The sequence below is a fragment of the Ipomoea nil genome, unplaced genomic scaffold (genome assembly GCF_001879475.1).
Source record: "Ipomoea nil cultivar Tokyo-kokei standard unplaced genomic scaffold, Asagao_1.1 scaffold2826, whole genome shotgun sequence".
In the NCBI taxonomy this organism is placed as follows: Eukaryota; Viridiplantae; Streptophyta; class Magnoliopsida; order Solanales; family Convolvulaceae; genus Ipomoea; species Ipomoea nil.
The window spans coordinates 3,056,805-3,078,990 of record NW_017619254.1 but is presented as its reverse complement, the minus strand read 5'-3'; the positions used below and the strand labels follow the sequence as shown (position 1 = coordinate 3,078,990).

General features: G+C 31.8%; 1 protein-coding gene across 2 annotated transcripts; it reads right to left on the bottom strand.

The window, feature by feature from the left end:
* Positions 1-7,378: 7,378 nt before the first annotated feature.
* LOC109159050 (protein trichome birefringence-like 34) lies at positions 7,379-21,734 on the bottom strand. Of its 2 annotated transcripts, XM_019307049.1 has the most exons (6): positions 21,254-21,734; positions 20,968-21,145; positions 20,529-20,725; positions 20,241-20,402; positions 19,422-19,801; positions 7,379-7,390 (listed from the first exon to the last, which is right to left on the bottom strand). In XM_019307049.1, exons 1-5 carry the CDS (start codon positions 21,652-21,654, stop codon positions 19,444-19,446), a joined length of 1,296 nt encoding a protein of 431 aa, XP_019162594.1. In that variant the 5' UTR covers positions 21,655-21,734; the 3' UTR covers positions 7,379-7,390; positions 19,422-19,443. The 2 variants fall into 2 exon arrangements, with proteins under 2 accessions (XP_019162594.1, XP_019162593.1); XM_019307048.1 differs by lacking the exon at positions 7,379-7,390 and having other exon boundaries at positions 19,371-19,801.
* Between the last annotated feature and the right edge of the window lie 452 nt (positions 21,735-22,186).

Below are 22,186 nucleotides of genomic sequence, written 5' to 3'. Positions count from 1 at the left end.
TAATTTGGTTAAAGAATAAAAAAAAATGACAACTTTCCTAGACAAATTTATTTATTGAAATCATTTTCATCTTTGAAGTCTGTAGATGATAAACAGTTCGTTGGTAAGTTTTCATTTATAATTTTAATCTACATCTGAATTTATTTATTTTTTTTATTAAAATGTTTGACGTTATTGGTAGGGTCGTTGAGATATACTCCCCATTGGATAAGATCATTGCATGGAAGCCTTCTTAACTTATTGATTTTATAATTGTACGTTGATACAAAGTAAATTATCTAATTTTGTTATTTTTATTGTATTTTGTATATGTATTTTTTATTAAGTAGTTTATTTGTTTATAGGGATAATTAATTGAAGGCTATAGTGTGAGATCAACATATACCAAGAGTTGAAACTTTTTTTTTTTTTTTAAATTCTGGCCTTGCAAATCCTATGGTTGTTCTTATGCAATTGTGTAAAGTTAAGAATGATACAAAGAGTTAATCTAAACACAAGTGTTTTAACTTTTCTTTATATTTGAAAGTGTTTGAATAATGACAAGTAATGAATGTTCTTTTTTATTAGCCGGTTATATCAAGATATGTAACTTTTGATACACAGCTCCTTTTCAATCAAGATTTTCAGAGTTTTGTGAATTTCTGGAAAAGTAAATTTATTATGTCTTAATCATTATCATAATATTTTTATCATTTATTTTTGTACTTATTTTGTTTATGATTGTCTTTTTTTTTTTTTTTTCAGTCTACGTATTGATTAGACCCCTCTAAGAAACATTATTGTTATTTATGAGATGATTGAGATAAACAGTAGCAATAAAATATTTTTTTTTTTTAAATTGATACAGTGGCATCAAATTTTTTAATAATCTTTTGCCACTTTTTAAAATGATTTATTAGTATAAATTGTCACACTTTAAAATTTATTTTTTTTAATGTTAATAAATAAATTAGCTTAAAATAATACATAAAAATTCAAAGGATAAGCAAAGTATAAAATAAAGTCAAAGTTGTACATGTTTTCAAAATGATGGAGCATTGTAATAGTCTCAGTGCATCCAAATAAAGGCATCATTTAACTAATTATTATTTCTTATCTCACAAGGTTCAATACTACAGATATATATGTGTATATAACTAATTATTTATTGATTTATGATCAAAGAGTGCCCTATATGATCTTAGACCTCAAATTTTACTTCCAAATATATTATAAATAATCAACCTACATAAGTACTATCTTATGTTCATATGAACAAAACTCATCATCCTTATGTGTGCATGTGCACATACAAAACTATAAACGGTCATTTTTAGATTGAATTCATCTTTCATGCGTAGCTAGCTGTATTTTTACCAACAAATTTACTACAGCTTATTTTGTAAGCAAATGTAAAATGAATATTAACTAAAATCTTGGTAATATTGTTTCCATATTTACGTATTAACATAATAACATAATACCATATATAAAAGACATATTATTTATATTCTATAATATAATAATATTTTTGGTAACATTATTGTTTACAAATTCTCCATATTTTTTTTACTTATTTATAATACTGTGTAGAAAAGATATAATTAATTAGGTAATAACATATTAGCATAATTGGTAATATTATGTATGGTATTACCGTGTAGAATTTTTGGATGTTTATCACCAACTAATTTAATAATTAATACAACTTATTTTGTAAGCAAATGTAAAATAGAAATTAACTAAAATCTTGGTAATATTGTTTCCATATTCAATGCTCTCACGTACTAACATAATACCCTATATAACCAATTTAAAAAATTTATAATATAACCAATTCATATATATATATATATATATATATATATGCTACAACCTCACGGTCAAATCTATACTATATAATTAAAAACAAAATCCTATTTACTTGACTTCCTACCCAAACAATAATAAATAGTAAAGGTAAATTAAAAAAAAAAAAAAGAATGAAAAATGAACATAAATATTTCACAATAATATTCTACATCATCAATTAAAAATATAATGGAAATTAGGTAAATTGGAAAAAAAAATGAATATTAATAATTCACTGAAAATTAAAAATGAAAAAAGGAATAAGGTTCAAATTGGCCACTGAACGTAACCTGAAAATGCAATTAGGCCACTGAACGAAAAAAAAAAAGGTGCAATTAGGCCATTGAACACTCAAAAAATGTGCAATTAGGCCACTGAACTCTCCAAACGTATGCAATTTTACCGGATAGCAGGTTACCATCAATTTTAGCAGGTTACTTGCTTACGTGGCAGCTTAGTTGACATTTTTAATAATTTTTAAATAATTTTTAATAATTAATTTTAATAATAAATTTTATAAAAAAAATTGAAAAAAATTAAATAAAAAATAAAATAAAGTCGTTTTTATTTTTTTTTTTAAATTTTTTTAATAAAAAGTTATTATTAAAATTTATTAAAAATTAATTAAAATTTATTAAAAATGCCAACTCAGCTGCCACGTAAGCAGATAACCTGCTAAAATTGAGGGTAACCTACTATCAGGTGAAATTGCACATTTTTTGAGTGGTTCAGTGGCCTAATTGCACTTTTTTTTCGTTCAGTGGCCTAATTGCACTTTCAGGTTACGTTCAGTGGCCAATTTGAACCTTATTCCATGAAAAAAAAAAAAAGAGTTAAAGTTAGGTTAATTGGAAAAGTAAATGAATATTAATAATTGACTGAAAATAAAAATGATCCATAATTGACTAGAATGGAAAAGGAAATGGTCAGATCATTGCATTTTAATTTTTCACAATAATATTATACAGTATAATACATCAAATCACAATTATGTCATCAATCTTTCACAATTTTAAACAACGAAATGCAAATTAAAAATAGAACGAAAATATTTTAATAATAATACTCTACATCATCAAGTAAAAGTAAATTAAAAATGAAAAGAAAATATTTAAATAATAATATTCTACATCATCAATAGTAAAGACATATTTTAAACAATAGTAAAGATAAATTAAAAATGCAACAAAAATTAAAAATGAAACAGAAATATTTCAATAATAATATTCTACATCATTGGTTGAAAATGAAACAAAAAAGAATATTCCAATTGGCTAATTGACTGAAAATAAAAAAGAATAATTGGTTGAAAATGAATATGACATTACAAATTGACTGAAAATATAAAAAGAAATGAATACTAATAGTTGACTGCAAATAAAAAATGATCCATAATTGATTAATATGAAAAAAAATGGTTAGATAATTACATTTTAATTAAAAATGGAACGAAAATTAAAATTTGACGGAAATATTTCAATAATAATTCTACATCATAAATAGTAGGAATAAGGGTCAAATTAGCCACTGAACGTAACGCGAAAGTGCAATCAGGCCACCCAACCTAAAAAACATTCAATTAGCCCATTTAACAATGTAAATGTCTCCAATTTCACCACACAGCCGGTATCCACCCCTTGTTTCCGGTTAATTGGTGACTTGGATGATTACATGGCAATGTTTAGTATTTTCTTTTTTTCTTTTTTATTGAATGTCTGAAATGTCCATCGATTACAATCAATTTGCTGCAAATCGTATGTACAAAGTGAAAATTTCACTGTCCTGTAAACACCAAAATTGCATCTCATCGTTAGCTTGGGTTTTGATTCGCCTCTTCAAAAAAAAAAAAGGGGTTTGATTCGCAATCTTCAACCGCAAAGCCGAAAATGCACAATCTTCAAACAGTATCATCTAAATCACAAAGCTGTAAAACAAATAAATCTCATAGATCCTCTGCTTTCGACATTCTTGAAAGCCGGCTCGGCCTATGCTGGAAATCGCCTATGCGCCTATGGTGATGCGACGATGGACGAATCAAAGCCGCCAAAGCTCACTTCACTAAATCACCTTCTACTGTACCAATACGGACAAGCGAATTCGTCATTGCCGACCTTCGAGCGTTCAGCCGACTGGGGGAGTACGAAATCGACGGCGCGTGGTTCACGTTCTTGTGCAAACTACACCGGAAGGAGCCCGGATGCGACATGGGAGAACATGGCTGAGAGAGGGGGCTTTTTTCGATTTTGCTTCTGTTAGTTTCATGGCTGAGAGAGGGGGCTTTGGCCGTGGTTTTGGAGGGCGCGGGCGTGGCGGAGACCACGGAGGTCGCGGAAGGGGTGACCGCCGTCTGTGAATCTGTGAAAAAAAACGACGATTAAGCGCAGAACGGAGAGTGGGTGGTCACAGTGCAGTTGGAATTTGTATTTATCTTGTGATCGACGGAGAGTGGGATAGCGGCTCCATTCCGGCAAGAACGGTGCGAGAATCGCCGCAATTGGACACAACGATACTTTCCGGTGTTACCACAGCGACTACGGCGGTGGATCCGACGGCATCGCATTGCGGAGTCTACAACTTGTAGCGACACGCTGGAAATAAACAAAATAAACCAAGTGGGGGTAATAGTGCCAGGTAAACAACCATGTCATCACTCAACCGGAAACAAGAGGTGAATACCGGCTATGTGGTGAAATTGGAGATATTTGCATTGTTAAATGGGCTAATTGAACGTTTTTTAGGTTGGGTGGCCTGATTGCACTATCGCGTTATGTTCAGTGGCCAATTTGGCCCTTATTCCTAAATAGTAAATGCATATTTTAAACAATATTAAAGATAAATTAAAAATGGAACGGAAATATTTCAATAATAATATTATACATCATCAATTAAAAATGAAACGAAAATTAGGTAAAAATGTCACATTCTAATTAACTAATTGACTAAAAATATAAAAGAATAATTTACTGAAAATGAATTTGATATTACTAATTGACTTAAAATATAAAAAGGATCGCCAATTGACTAATACTCTACCATTATATATTTTCACTCGAGTCACCTATCCTGATGGACTGAAGGTGTTAGCTCTATACGATGATGGACAGGATTGCGTTGCTACTACCAATACCAATGTCGTCTACAAAGAGGTTTCAATAATGTCTAAATACAATCGTTGATGTTATGTTTTTTTTTTTTTTAATGACAAAATTGTTATATATCTAGACAAAAAATATATATATTCTATACAAATGAATTATAACTGAGTTGCTAGAGAACAAACACATTTGCCTAATTTATATATAAAAAAAATACTAAACAATGATAAATAAAATCTCCAAATTACAGCACCGCATGCGTACATCTACACATTAGCTATTAATTTGAGCAATTATTTGCTCAAATTCAAACAATGATAACATCAAAACACATAAATAATCCAAACCATATCTTCAACTGCACTATATAATATTTGATGTTCTAATTTAAATAACTATATATCAATCCAAATATTTTTAATATATTATAACAAACCCATTCCGTGCATCGCACGGGCGCAAATACTAGTTGAAAGCTAACAACAGAAAAGGTGTATGGCTTGCTATTATATTGGAAAGACATGGCATGAAGAAGCAATGAAACTCAGGATGGATAGCGCCCAACAAGCTAAGTGAGGTAATTAATGATTGTTGATAAAAATGAATTGAAGATCAATCATATCATCACCTCTGGGCCGGGCGCTATCCCTCCTGAGCTTTACAGATTCTCCATGCTGCGCTGCATCATATCAATTTTCACAGCTTCAATTCGCTTTAAGAAGAAGAAGAAGATGAAGATGAAGATGAAGATCAGAGTATGTGCATAATATAATGCATGTGGATTGACTGACAACTGTTTGGATGGGAGTTCCAAATAAAGCCAAAGCTTGATTAGAAATGGAGTTAATACCCAAAATCGTCCTCGACTATAGTGGTTTTTCTCAATTTCGTCTTAAACGACTTTGGTGACCTAATATCGTCCCAGACTTTTGTGTTTCGCTCAATTTAGTCCCAGACTTTTGTGTTTTTGCTCAATTTAGTCCCTCATTTGTTATTCTGTCTATTTGGTGTTAAATAAATAGACAATTCAGTAATTTTAATATTGGCATCTCTTTACTCATAGACATGTGAATTGCGAAATCCTTTTTTTTTTTTTTTTTTTTACGAATTACTCCCAGAATTACTCCTAAAACTGCGAATATAAAATTTGATTTGCAGGTCTGGGAGTAATTCTGGGTGTAATTCGTACAAGAAAGAGGAATTTCGCACTTCACAAGTTGAAAGTAAAGAGAGATCAATATTGACATTAATGAATTGTCTCTTTATTTAATACCAGTTTGACGGAATAACAAATGAAGGACTAAATTGAGCGAAACACAAAAGTCTAGGACGATATTAGGTCACCAAAGTCGTTTAGGACGAAATTGAGAAAAACACTATAGTCGATGACGATTTTGGGTATTAACTCATTAGAAATGAAATGAATACCCGCACGGGCTTAACTCAATGGTTTAGTGGGCAGTATTTGGGGTAAGAGACCAATGTTCAAACATCGGTGGTAGTGTGGGAATTATGTTCAAAGTTGGTAGATTCCTTGTGCGCACCAGCATTTGGCCTTGTCTACTAACCCATTGAGTCACCGTGATTTTCATCCTCCCACATGTTCTATTGAGTCGGAGTGTGGGGTTTCAGCCTTTGGGGTAAGAAATGAAATGAATAATATGTGCACATGGAATGAACATATATATGGCTGGGTACGTTGGACAGAGTTTTACCCAAATTGAGCTACTTATAGTAAATAAATTCTTGGCCTGGGGTGGACCGTGGACGGACCGTTACGTTTGATAAATTCTTAGTTGGTGATTGATTATATGCACTTATTATTTACATAAGTATCAATTCAATTTTTAATAATATAATCTAAGGGTGTGTTTGTTGTTGTTTGATTGATAGGTTTTTAGAACACTACTATGGGTTTCGAATACCCCATCAATTGAAAAACTCATACCTAAATACAATAAGGGTTTCATTCCCTTATTCATTCTCAAGCACTACTATTAGTAACCATTCTCATTCCACCCTACTACCAAACATGTTAAATATTTTCACCGAAACCCATTACCATTACCAAGCATTTGATACCCATACCGATTCCAATTCTTATGTGCGAACCAAACACACCCTAAATCTTTCTAAAATTCTTATAAGAATGAATATAATTTACGTTACATTAGTACTCTTAAATTGTGTCTATATATCTGTATGTGCTTGTAAAATATTATTACAGTTATACTATTAAAATTTTATCAATGTATATTAAATACCAAACTAATTTACATAATTATACTTAATCATTTGCCATATTTATCAAATATTCTTTCTAATGCAGACTGCAAAGATTATCTTCCCAATATAAATGGGAGGAAAAGATCAGATTACGTTGTTTGGATTACAATGTTTTTTTAAAAAAAAAAAAAATTATTACTACTGACTCTGTTACAATATATTATTTTTTTTTTTGAATGCTACTAGCTCTATTACATTGTAGTAGCCAATAACGCCCCCACACTGAGGCTCGAACTCATAACCTTCCAAATGGAAGTCCAACCCGGATACCATTAGACCACATAGTCCTGGTAACTACTTTCTCAATCTATTCAAGCACAAAGAGTCAATATCATTCTAAAGATCAAACCCATAACATCCCTTTTGAGAGAGCCACTTTGTGCCACTAAATCACAAGATCATTGGCACAATGCTACTCAAATTATCGCTACACTCTTCAATATGATATGAACTTTAAGAATTTTTATTTTAAAAATAATTTAATATAACATAATTTTAACATTAACACAAAAACAAAATAAAAAAAAATAACATTCATCACTAATATTAAATATTTATTGTATTTCTAGTGCGGTTACTTTTCATGTGTAATAATTTTCAAATTATTACAAAAAAAAAAAAAAAGTTTACCAATCATTATACGGTAGGTAATTGTCCACATTATAAAACAATACAGAGTATTTATTTTTAATACAATGAAAGTTATTTTTCGTATACTACAAATGAGTGATTATGTTACATCGCCAATCAACTCATGAAGGTCGGCATGATTACCTTTGAAGAAAGAAGAAAAAAGAAAAAAAAAAATCAATACTTTTTCGTGATTCATAAAAAAAGTGAATTACTAGTGTCAGAAATTTATTGTAATAAAAAATTTTAGAATTTTCCAAAGATGAGTAAAGGAATCCGGTACAAATAGTTTATCGAATTACAAACGAGACTACAATGTAATAGAGCTAGAAGCATTCAAAAAGAATTACAAACGAGATTACAATTAAATAAAAAAATATAATTTGTTGGTCCTTAATCAATTCAAAATAATGTAATTAAACTAAAATTGAGTACATCCCCCCCCCCCCCCCCCCCCCCATTATTGCTGATATAATAATTAATTCATGTTTTTTTTTTCAAAAAAAAAAAATTCATTAACAAATAATTTTAAATTAATTTGTTAATAATTTAACATCAATTTTTTTTAAAGAAGAGTAAACCCCTCCTCTGTCTTCATCTCTATGATAGAGATGAGACCTTCCATTTATCTTCGGTCAGAGACAAAGACGGAGGAGGGGGTTAGGTTTTTTTAATAATTTTTATTTTATTTAAAATTATTAAAATATTTTAAAATTATTTTTTAATGAATTAATCACCACGTCAGTAGTAATTGAGATAACATGTTAATTTTAGTTTAATTGCATGCAATTTTGAATTATTAGGAGATTCATTTGTAATTTTTGAGTTGAATAACCTAATTATAATTTTGTGTATAGTTGTTTGACTTATTTGAGTATTATTCTGATGAGTAAACTAATATATTAATTTTAATTAATATATTTGCTATTTCTTTGTCTAATGTACTTCTTGGTTCGATGTTCCGCCGGCTATCATTTTTGATAGTTTAATGCTTGATTTGAATTAATGAAATTGCTTGTTGTTCTGTCCCAAAAAAAAAAAAAAAGTTAATTAATGTTAGGATCAAGCACTTACCACTACACCAAAAGCTATAACTAATAGTGATAACTTATTTACAACTTTATTTTCTTATACTTGCGTAGTTGTTCGCGACCCAACAATCTCCTTCCAGCCATGTCAGCCTCAATTGCATAACATGCTTCTCATAGGATTAAACGATTACCATTATGCCATAAGTTATAGCTAATAACGAAGACACAACCTAATTTTATTTAAAACATGTAGTGCATGTGTAATTTTATTTCATTATTATACCTACAAAATAATCTAATCACATTTTGATGGCAGAATGTCGAACTCGGTCTTCAAGTGTGGCTGCCCAATAGTCAAACTCTAACGTAGCTATATATCAATCTCTGTCGTCCATACAAAATCACAAAGAGACAGAAGGAATGCACATCACAGAAATTTTGTATCTCCCTTTCCAATTGACCCATCATATCGATGCCAAATATTTAGCTATAAACTTCTTTTTGGTGTATAGATTAAATTCATCAATCCGACAAAACTGAACTTAATTGCCCACCCCTAAAGTTAATTATTGAAATGATCATTTGACTAAACGAAATTACCAATTTAGTCCTAAGTTAACGAATTTTAAACAACAAAACAAACGGAGGACCAAATAGTTAAGATTTTTAAAGTTGAGAGACTTAATTAATCAAAAAAATAATCAATTATCAAATTGATAATTTCATTATAGTTAAGAGACCATTTTAATAATTAACTCTAAAATAATATAATTGTGGAGTGTTTAGTCTACAAAGTAATTAAATTAATGGCGGCAAACACATTTTTCTTATATCTACATCACATTTTGTCTCTTGATGTCATTCTCTCATCCCCTTTCTTCTCTTCATCATTGCTATGAATTATTGATAGTCAATCACATCTAGAAAACCTCAAAGTTTATTTTACTGTCTTCTATCATTCCAAAATTTTGTCAAGCACCTTGTGCTCAGATGGCATATAGTGACTTCTTTCATGTGAGAGGTCATGAGATTGAGCCGATTGAGCCTCAGTGGAGGCGTTGTTAAGTTGAGAAAGTATGTTTGAACATACTACAATGTAATAGAGTTAGTAGCAGGGCCGGTCCTATCATTTTATATATAGGCCCAGGGCGTAGCAATAAAAATGGGCCTTATATTAGATTAATATATATATATATATATATATATATATATATATATATATATATATATATATATATATATATATATATTCTTATAACTAAAATTTAAATTAAATAAGAGAAAAAATATTAATGTCAAATAACTTGAAATAAGATGACATGGACCGTTAAACGGATAGAGAAAGACTCAGACCACATCGTGGTTTACACAACAAATAACTTGAAATAAGATTCACAAGTTTTGAACAATTATACATACACATGAAAACAATTCTAAATGTCTTCCTAAATCCAAAATAATCAATACCGGCATTAATGCTTTAATAAATAAAAAATTATAGTTTAAAAAACGAATAAATAATTTAAAATCAAATGAGCTCATAGAGTATCACATTATTGTTATAATAAATAATAAAGTAATTTTTAATAAAAATTTATAAAACAAAACTTACAAATAAGAGCATAGCATATAATCTTAATTATTGGAAGCAATAAATAAAAAAAACTCCAAACGTGATAAAATATATTCATAATAAAATATGAAACATATATAATTAATTGGTAAAATAGTTCGAATAAAAAATACATAATAAATCACACATCTCTATATTGAAATACATATTTATAAATACTTTTTCTTTTAGTTAGATCAATTTTAAGTTTTTTTATATTAATTTGAATACGATGACGCACAATAGGACTTTTAAACTACATTGATTAGATAATTCATAAAAAAAATTATATTTTAAAATATTTTTCATAACTAAATCAAAAAATATATTATATATACATAATTCATTATAAAGTTCATAAAATAACACATATCTTAAAAATAAGTAGTAAATTAATCTAATAAAAATAGATTCAAAATTTGATATGAATCACAAATCAATCTTACAAATTAAATTAAAAAATAAATACAAATTAGAAATATAAATAGAGTAGGGAGAAATATATACATAACTCATTATAAAATTCACAAAATAACACATATTTTAAATATAATAAGTAGTAAATTACTAAAATTAAAATAGATTCAAAATTTAATATGAATCATAATCTATATTTTAAATATTACTATAATTATAGAAAGATAAAAGAAAATTATAAAAAGCAAACATATAAATAGAGTATGGACGAGATATTTATTATGAAAGTAATTTTAGGAAGGGATTTGACCACTTGACCTCCAGTAAACTAGCCACAGCTCCCACCAACTAAACCGTCTCTCATTTAAGTTATGAATATGTTTAGAATATTGTTATACAAACATTGAGTTTTTTGCATTTTTGGTCCCACGACTATAGTGGCACTAGCAGAATTGATCCACGACTTTTGAACCTTGCAATTTTAGTCCACGATTATTGATTTTTTTTTGCAAAAATGGTCCTTTCGGCCACTTTTTCGTCAAAATTCCACCGGAAAATTTTTTTATCCATTTTTAACAGGGCTAAAATTGACATTTTACTTATCTCGATCAAAAAATAAAAGAAAAAAAATTGACATTTGACTACATACAATATTACTGGGCTACATATTACTGTCCCAGGCGGCGGAGTTCCTAGAACACGTAGGGCTGTCAGTAAGCGGCGGAGCGGCCGTGGCGTTCCCCGGGCTAGTTGGGTTATCCGGCAGCAGCATTGGAGGCGGAGCCAGCACGCCTGCGAGATCATCCGAAGACATCGGAAAAGCTTCGTTGTATAGATTTCCAGCGAGAGAAGCGGCGGAGATTCTCAAATGCAATCGCTTTTACCTTTCCGTTTTATGTATTTCCTTTATATTTTGAGATAAGTAAAATGTCAATTTTAGCCCTGTTAAAAATGGATAAAAAAAAATTTCTAGTGTAATTTTGACGGAAAAGTGGCTGGAAGGACCATTTTTACAAAAAAATCAATAGTCGTGGACTAAAATTGCAAGGTTCAAAAGTCTTGGATCAATTCTGCTAGTGCCACTATAGTCGTGGGACCAAAAGTGCAAAAAACTCTTCAAACATCTGTAGTATATATAGGTAATAGCATAAGATGGTGGGACCCTTCCAAGTGTGGGCCCTGGGCAAGGGCCCAGCCTGCCCTTGCCCAGGGCCGGACTTGGTTAGTAGCATTTAAAAAAAAAAAAAAAAATCATCCCAAAGTTGTTGTATAAGGACTCCAAAATTTTATTCTCTCAATCATATTTCCTAATATTATGGTAAACACTAATAGAACATTTGTGTCTGAATAATACTATACATATTCTCAATTATTTCTAATATTTTTTACTCATGACTTACATTACATGTTTTGATTCATTCAGACAAAAAAAAAAAAAAAAAAAAAAAAAAAAAAAAAAAAAAAAAAAAAACCACAATTTTTATTATTTTTATTACTCTCTTTCTCTATATCAATAAAATTACAACACGTTAATGAGAATTTTACTCATTTGAGTCCATATATCATTTTTCTTTTCATCCCGTAAGAGTAAATTTAAGAGCGCATATAGTATTTTTCTTAGCATTCATCCGTAATATTACTAAATGAAAGAGCCTACTAAATAAAGAAAATTAAATAGTAGGCATTTCTTTTTTACTAAAAAGCATGTGTAAACACAAAAATTTGAAATATTAAAATTAAATTCATAATTGAGTTACAAGTAGTACCAATGTGCAGGCATAAGATATATGGATAGTCATCTGATTCTTCATTGGATCGGACATCTCGATCACATCCGAGTTTCAAGTGGATGACTTAGCTTGATATACAAATAAGAGCTTGTATACGTGGTTTGTTCTTTGTTGAAAGGCATCTAGATTCAAATTAGCTTGATCATCAATGGAGCCTTATATCAAACTTTAAAGCTTTGCATGATGTTTTTTTCTATAAAAGCTCATATTTATAGTTGTAGGAGAGAAATATTTTTTCCACAAAATGTGAGGGCGTCTAAGGTGGACGATTCCACCTTTTTATCACAAAGATATGAAGACTTTTGATATATTTAAACTCTTTTTGGTATTATCTAATTAAATAAATTAGATAAGATCAATATTGCCAAGGACCTTTGTGGTCTAGCGCACCAAATTACTCTATTGCATTTTAAGTTTTTAACCGAGTTAGTAGTAGTAAAAAAAGATAAGATTAATATTATTCAAAAGTATCAAATATATATATATATATATATATATATATATATATATATATATATATATATATATATATATATATATATATATATATATATATATTATATATATATATATATATATATATGTATATATATATATATATACATATATATATATATATATATATATATATATATATATATATATATATATATATATATATATATATTAAAAACCATCTTTTAAATTTCAGCTGCGGAATAAAGCTTGTTATTATTAGTATTTTTTAAAAGCTGGTCGTTAACAACAGCCAGTTTTTTATTTTTTATTTTTTATTTTTTATTTTTTATTTAAGTTTTTCCTGTTTAATTTTGTTGTTAAATATACCTAATAATAATATACCTATTTATCGATGTTTGTCCAGAGAGATCACAGAACTTTTATGGTATCTGCCCTTCCAACGGACCCATCAAATATTTAGGTATACACCTCTTTTTGGCGTATAAACCAAATTCACAATTTTACTACTCCATGCACGCTTATGGTAGTGATAATAAGAGCAAATACCAATTTTGGTCCCACGAGTATTAGCAAAATGACAATTTTAGTCCACATGTTTAATTCCTATCAATTTTCATCCTCGACTATTACTTTAGTACCAATTTTCATACACGACTATTATTTTAGTGCCAAAATTCATCACGCCAGTCACACATTTGTTTAAAACATGTCGAAATATGAAATTATTAAGGGTATTTTCGTCTTTTTAAAATTAAGATCCCAATTTGAGCATGAATAAAAAGATTTAAGCCCTAAGATCTATCGCGATTCGCAATTTTTCTCCTCAAATTAAAGTAGGATGATGAGGAGAACTGCCAATTGGGATTGATCTTAGGGCTTACATCCCTTTATTCATGCTCAAATTAGAGTCTTAAGTTGAAAATGACAAAAATGCCCTTAAAATTTTTAGATTTCGACATGTCTTGGATGGAGGGGTGACCGACGTAATGAATTTTGGTACTAAAATAATAGTCGTGGATGAAAATTGGTACTAAAACAATAGTCATGGGATGAAAATTGGTAGAAATTAAACATGTGGACCAAAACCGTCATTTTGTTAATACTCGTGGGACCAAAATTGGTATTTGCTCTGATAATAATAACCAAGTGAAACATGTGTTTTATCTCAATTAAAAATTTAATATAAATTGATTTATTGAGCTCAAACTCAGAATTTTTCATTTAAAAAAGTCATTCTATGCAATTAGAGTATAAGATTATTGACTATAAACTGATGATAGTTTAATTATACATTTATATTATATATTATATGCTCAATAAAACAATTTGGTCAAATTACAAAACTTATATTCCGTATCATTTATACGGCACTGTAATGATTTAGCATATGATTGTCACCCTAACATATTATATTATTAGAAAATTTCTACAACATATGCTAGAAAAATGCCACAATTCTTTTCTATTCATAATAAGGATCTGAGTAATTAACTTATAATGTGCCTTCTTTTAGCATAACCTAGTATAGTATATGGATAGTTGTGTAAATATACTACTCCATATTAGAATTGTTTATAGATATAATATTTGTAACTGTAAACAAAGAAAATTGAATTATATTTAGAAATTCAAAATTTCTGCTACAGTAGTATATATCAATGCGGTGTAGGTACAAGTATCTGAATGATACTCTGATTCTTCAATTGATGTCTTGAGCACTCCACCATTGAAGGGCCGGCCTCCGGGTTTCAAGTGGCTTAATCTTCAAAGAAGGGCTTGTATATATAGCTTGTTCTTCAATGAAGGGTCCCCGGGTTCAAATGGCTTGATCTTCAATGAAGGTTTGGATCAACAGGCATGATGGCTTAATCTTCAAAGAATGGCTTATATATATATATATATATATATATATATATATATATATATATATATATATATATATATATATATATATATATATATATATATATATATATATATATATAGAGGAGTGATCACATGTGGCCATGTTGTTAGGTGTGGCCATATGGTCAATTATAGACCATTAGATTAGATAGATCTAATGAATCATATTAATCAAGATTTTTTCAGTATTTTCGCGCACATTCTTCTACCCAGCGAACTGTAAGGGTAAACTTGTCATAAAACACCGGAATAAGGAAAATCACATTGTTGTGTGTTTTATTACACTATTGGTGCATGTTGTCAACACTGTTGGTGTATTCTGGAACTAGACCGCTATAAATGGCCACTGTAATTACCATAACACGGGAATACACCATTGGTGTGTTTCACTGTGGTGTGTTTTATTACACTATTGGTGTATGTTGTCAACACTGTTGGTGTATTCTGGAACCCGCCCGCTATAAATGGTCACTGTAATTACCATAACACCCCCACTTACTAAAACGCGCGAAAATCTTCAGAATTACCACAACCTTTAGATTAAACTGATTCAACGACACAGATACGACCACACGACCACACCTAATGACATGACCACATATGAGCGTTTTTCTATATATATATATATATATATATATATATATATATATAGTTTGTTCTTCAATGAAAGGCCCCCGGGTTCAAATGGCTTGATATTCAATAAGGTTTGGATCAACAGGCATGATTGGAATGGAGGGGGGGCTTTTACTTTCAGGATCACATTTTTATTGTGATCTCTGAATAAGCTTCAGAGTTCTTTCTATGATTTTTCCTAGGATGGGTGATTACATATAAATGAAAGACTCTATTTATAGTTGAAGGATAGAGAGTTTGATAAGCTTAAACTCTTTTGATATTATCTAATTAACAAATTAGATAATATCAGTATTATTTATAAATATATTAAAATGTAGTTATATTGATAAATAATCAATATTTATCAAAATTTAAGTGTCTATAATAACCTTGGATGTTTTATCATTACAATTAATAAAAGAATTTCATCCCTCTTGTGGATATAGGTTCTTAATTAGCCGAACCACGAAAATGCTTCTTTATTTTTCGTTTTATCTTCATATGTTTTTTCTAAACAAGTTTGAACTTCAAACTTTTTTTTTCTTTTTTTTACTCTATTAGAATGACATTGATGCTTCTTTATTTTTCATTTTATGTTCTTGATCTCCTCGAGGCTCGAACCCACACTACTGAAAATTCTGAAATTTCCGACCACCTGAAAGTGATTATAAATCAAGTTGAAAGCTTTGTTCCGACCACTTTTGGTATCCGAAAAAACCCTTGTTGCTATTTCCGACCACTTTTTGCTTTCAACTTGATTTAAGATCACTTTCAGATGGTCAGAAATTCAATAATTTCCAGTAGTGCTACAACTTCCCATATGAAAAAACAACTTGGTGTTTTGGACCACAAAGTGTCATCGAACTTCAAACTTAAGAGCTCTCAAATTAAAGCTCCTACCTTGGAGATGGGCAATTTATATCGTGCACCAGGGCGGCACGCATTTACATTGTGCTCCCTGATGCAAAACGACGTCGTTTCAGATTTTTTTTTAAAAACAAAATTTCGCTACCCTGTGTTAGCGGTTAATTTTCTTTAAAAAAAAAAACTCATGTTCAAAAATGCACATAATTGTATACATGAATGTACATAATTATATAACAAAATACACATAAACTAACATAGTACACAATACACAAACTTTTAACATAATACACATAAACTCTTAACATAATACACATAAATTTCCTGTTTCGGATGTACATAATTGTATAAAAAATGTACATAATTGAATAAACAAATACACATAATTGTATAAACAAATACACATAATCACGTCAACTCCCTACATAACTTACTTAAACGATGTCGTTTTAAGAGGCGCGGGACGCACAGTGCTATGTGCGCCGTGGTGCAGGGTATAACGATTGTTGGAGATGGGTGGAGAAAATAAATGGTAGAATATGTCTCAACTAGCCTACAGGCCTCCAAGTGCATTGGAAACGGGAAACCTACATCTTGGGTCTGCCGACCAGCAAAACAAAGATTATGAACTTATTTTGGGTTAATTGATCACTTGCTATGCGAGAGTAAAAAAAAATAATAAAATGAATATTGATCATTGTACATTTAAAATGTTCTATATAAAAATATTATTATGTTCCATTTAGGATAGAAAAACACAAAGCAACCAATATCCTGCCCAAGAACCAGACTTGGTTTGTGATCAGAAGGGTAAAGAATATATTTTTTTTCTACCCAAGAGATGAAATCTCTTCCGTCTGCATGGCATATCTCCCCCAGTACATTTTCCACACTTTTCTGTTGTTTCGTAGCCAAAAACGGCACTGGTACGTTGTTCTATCATGCATTCCCTTCTAGATGTCTGACCATGCCCCTTCAAGTAATTTTTTACTATACAGCTGTGCTGGATCGATCATCCACCGTTCACCTTACATTTATCTCTTTTTTACTGCAGATTGCATGCTTAAGAACAACATTGTTTGACTGTAAACGTTTAATATATATATATATATATATATATATATATATATATATATATATATATATATATATATATATATATATATATAAAATTAAGTTCCAGTGATTTAAGTGTTTTTCGTGGGGTTGTGCGGTTTTAACGTGCGTCAGTTTTGTACTTCAAGTGCGTGAGTTTTGTGCTTAATGTGCGTGAAGGTTGTGTTTAATGTGCGCGTGTTTGTACTTAATGTCAGTTGTTGAAAACTTAAGTGAGTGAGTTTTGTGCTTAAGTGCGTGAGTTTTGTGCTTAATATGCGTGAGTTTTGTGCTTAATGTGAGTAATTGTTGAAACTTAAAAGGTGCCTTAAGGTGCGTGAGACTTGTGCTTAACCTGCGTGAGGCTTGTGCTTAATATGCGTGAGTTTTGTGCTTAACGTGCGTGAGTTTGTGTTCTGGAGGTGTTTTGTTTGTGTGCTTTAATGTGCGTGTGTTGTGTAAAATGCGTCAGTTAATGTTTAATGTGCGTCCAACCGTCCAACCCTACGGAAAGCCCCTCCCCGTACCTGATCCCTTCCATATATATATATATATATATATATATATATATATATATATATATATATATATATATATATATATATATATATATATATATATATATATATATATATATATATATATATATATATTAATTGCATGCCAAATAATGTAAAAGCTGGAAGAATATTTTCTGGGTTGCATAGTACCATTATTCCCACTTTTTGCAACTTTGTCTCTATGCTGTTTCTCTGTTATATTTATTTGTTATACCATCAAACAATTCAGATCAGAACATACAAGAACACTACAAGCTAAAGCTAAGCAGAAAGAAAGAAAGAAAGAAATTAATATGGTTGGGGAGAGTGGCAGTAGCAAGGCTCTGAGAGGTTGCATTAAGACAACACGGGGGCCGTGGACGGTTCACAGAACCACCAAGAACGGCGGCGTGATCACCAAGTACCGGTACCCGTCGGAGAGGGAGCGGCAGAACAACAAGCAGAGGGAGCGGAAGCGCCGCGCCGTGGCCAAGAAGATCTTCGCCGGCCTCCGGGCTCACGGCAACTACCACCTCCCCAAGCATGCAGACTCCAACGATCTGCTCATTGCTGTTTGCCGGGAAGCCGGCTGGCAGGTTGAGGAGGATGGAACAATATATAAGGTTAGTTTGTGATTATATTATATTGTTTTGTCTGCCATGGAAAATTGTTCCTGTATGTTTAAGGTTTTGTGTTGTGAACCTTTGAGTGCAGAGAGTGTCTGTCGTCCAGCAAGAAACTTGTGAAGATGATGAAGATTACTGTAAATGTGAAGGAGGAGACACTTCATCACACTCTCTGGGGATGGAAGCTCTTCATCACCTTAAAACTATAACTACTCCAACAGCCATGTCCTCCCATGTTCAGTACTGTGATGTCCATCTTGCTCTTAAAATATAGTTTTCATTACCACCTTTTAACCACATGAATTACACAACTCCCACCATTAGGAAGCAACAGTACTCTTAGCATGATTTTAAGTACTCAAGTTTTGTGATCGATCACTGAAAAAAAACAGGGATTTAATGTCCATTTTAAAAGTGTCTAGTGTGGGTTAATATATAATTTTAGTATTACATGAAAGAGTAGTAACTATATGTGATTAGTATTCGCCTAGCTTAATACTAAATATTTCATTGGATAAACAGCTTGGTTGGTGTGAGTGGTCATGTACTCTATCTTAGATGTGACAAAATTAATCATGGAAAGAAGTGAGTTATAGTTGGAAGGACAAAAAATGGTCAATTACATACAATGCCAAAAATAGTAGATATGTTACACATAGTTGAAAATGTGAGCATAGAGGAGTTCATTCCAAACATCAGAAACTCCAGGAAGGCACCAATGTATGCAATCTGCATAGGTACTTGGGTTTGCAATTTGGTCCTGAGTTAAAGGCTCCCATTGTTTTCTGTAGATTGATGGGTGGCCTTCCCTCCTATATCGTGTGAGCTGTGTTATGTTCATCAGCTGCACTTGTAAGCCTCTCCCTTTCAGCCCATTAATGGTGGATTGCACTGTCTCCATCATCTTCGTATCTGTTACGTTTACCTGGCGCTGCAAGTACTCTTCCTCCACTAGCTCCGTTTCTCCATAGCAATTCTCGCCTTCTTCTTTTCCCCACAATTCCGCCCTAAATAAAACGTTCAACATGTTATGCATGTTGTTAAGAATATATAACTTGTAAACCAACAAAGTTAGTTGTCACCGGGTGGGAGTCGAACTTATAACTTGTAGTCACCAAGTCAATAGTCTGACTAACTTGGGCGGTAGTTACCCTTACTTTCTGGGTAATGAAGGATACCCGTAGCTCACCATTAGAAATTATGAAATTTTTGACCACCTGAAAGTGATCTTATATTAAGTCGAAAGCAAAAAGTGACTGGAAATAGCAACAAAGGTTTTTCCGAATACCAAAGTGGTCGAAACAAGACTTTCGACTTGATTTAAGATCATTTTTAAATGGTCAAATTTCCAGCCGTGGCTAGCCACTATTCGGGATGTCCTGACCCTCGTGATCTTAGTTAACAAAAGACTACCAGGTAAATCAATATAGATGGTGTATAATGTACCTTTCGTGGACAGGGGACATGGTAATGAAAAATAATTGGGTTTTGGAGCGATTGACATGGATTTCCAGCCAGTCAGACCAGGTCTTTAAAGCCATCTCATAGCTCCGCTGCATTTCTATGACTTTGTAGATTCCATCACCGCTCCTTTCAAACGAGCCCCATCTGAACAATATCCAAAACAATTTAATTTGTGTTTTCATTTCCTAGGTTACGTTGATCCATCTTGGCGTACTGTGTTTATACTTTTCGTGGCAATTTATGTTAAATTTTCATGGTTGGTTTTCTTACAAGACTTTGATGCCGGGGCGTGTCCACCAGAGGTAGGTGTTGAAGACGAGAAAATCGGCGTCGGTCCACCGGCTGCCGTGCTTCTCGATTGCGTTGGCCCTCACTATGCGCTCCGGCAGCCGGTGGTGCGTTGGGTCGTCGGAATTCGACTCCACCAGCAACGGTGCCCAGTAGAACTCAACGCTTGCATTGTATTCCTTCATCATTTTCAGTTCACAATCAAATTTAAGAGAAAAATAAAATATCATATTCATTGAAAACTGAGATGTATGTGCATATTATTGCTGGTAACTCATGTTTTATTTTCACAATTAATAAAAGAACAGCTTTTTTCCTTTTTTACTATGCAATTTAAACACATTGTCCAACCACGTAAATCTTGTATTCTTCACTTGATGAAAAAGCAAATTAAAGAGAATTAGGGCAATTGAGTACTGACCCTAGCCTTGAAAATGGTCAAGGAAGAATTGTATTTGTAGTGCATGGATTTGAGAGATGGTGGGATGGCAGAATCAAGAAGGCAAACCATGGAAACCCATTGCCCTCTATTCAGTGAATCCCCAACATAAACAAGCCTTTTGTTCCTCAGTCTCTCCAGCACTTCTGTGGCGTTGAACCTACCTTAATTTATCAACATCAAAAACATCTTCCTATCCACCCAAGCAAGATCATAAAGAAGAAGAAGAAGAAGAAGTGAAAAGATATATTGAATTTGATTTGAAAACCTTGGGAGATCGCAATGATCGGGTTGCCACCTCCAATGCTGGTAATCCAAGTCCTTTCTGCCAAATTTCTGGCAAGCCAGCTGATCAGACATGAAGGTGCATTCTTGCTCCTTGTACAAAGGGTAAGACTTGTTGTCGTAAACCCATTTTCCTGAAAACAAATCGCACTTAGTAGACGAAGACGAGTGGTTAATAGCACCGGTATTTTGTTGCAGGTTTAACACGGACAAGAAGTTTTGGGTCTCCCCGGCCAAGAAAACGACTCCGATGACAAGGCCGACGATGAGGACGGCCGTGAGGGAGTGGAAGCTGCACCTGATGTCCCAAAACAACGATCCTGCAGGGATTCCAGGAACCGCGGCCGATGGAGCTGCTAGTAACTGCTGAGCAGCTTTAGCCATACAACGTACGTAACGTAACTTGTGCTTTTGTTGTTGTATATATATTATTGTCACGTCGTTTGTACGTGACCACAGCGGCGCAGGTTATTTAAGGTTAGAGGGTTAGCATTTGTGGAGGTTGTTGGGATTGAATTTTCTTTGTCTGCTTAATTTGATCGATTATATTCTTCATGGTTGTTGGGTGAAAGAGATATGGTCATTGATCGGTCATGGATGTTGCTTAGGTTCGAGTCATTGAATGGGGTTGAATTGACCAATCTGCCCCGCTTGCTTGGTGGGAGGCTTATCTTTGTTGTGAGGATCGGATGGGGACATTTTGGTCATGTGCAGAGTTTACTTGGTGGGGTGTCATGGCAATGAAAGGGATTTTGCAGGTAGGAGTATATTCTCAGTGTCCATGTTAGCGTTGATGCCAAGTTTTCGTTTCTTTGACTTTTCCAAATAATAATAACAATAATTAATTAATTAATAAATGCATTGTCTTTTGGAAAATTTTTAAATTTTTAAATAAATTGTTATTTTATACGGAGTG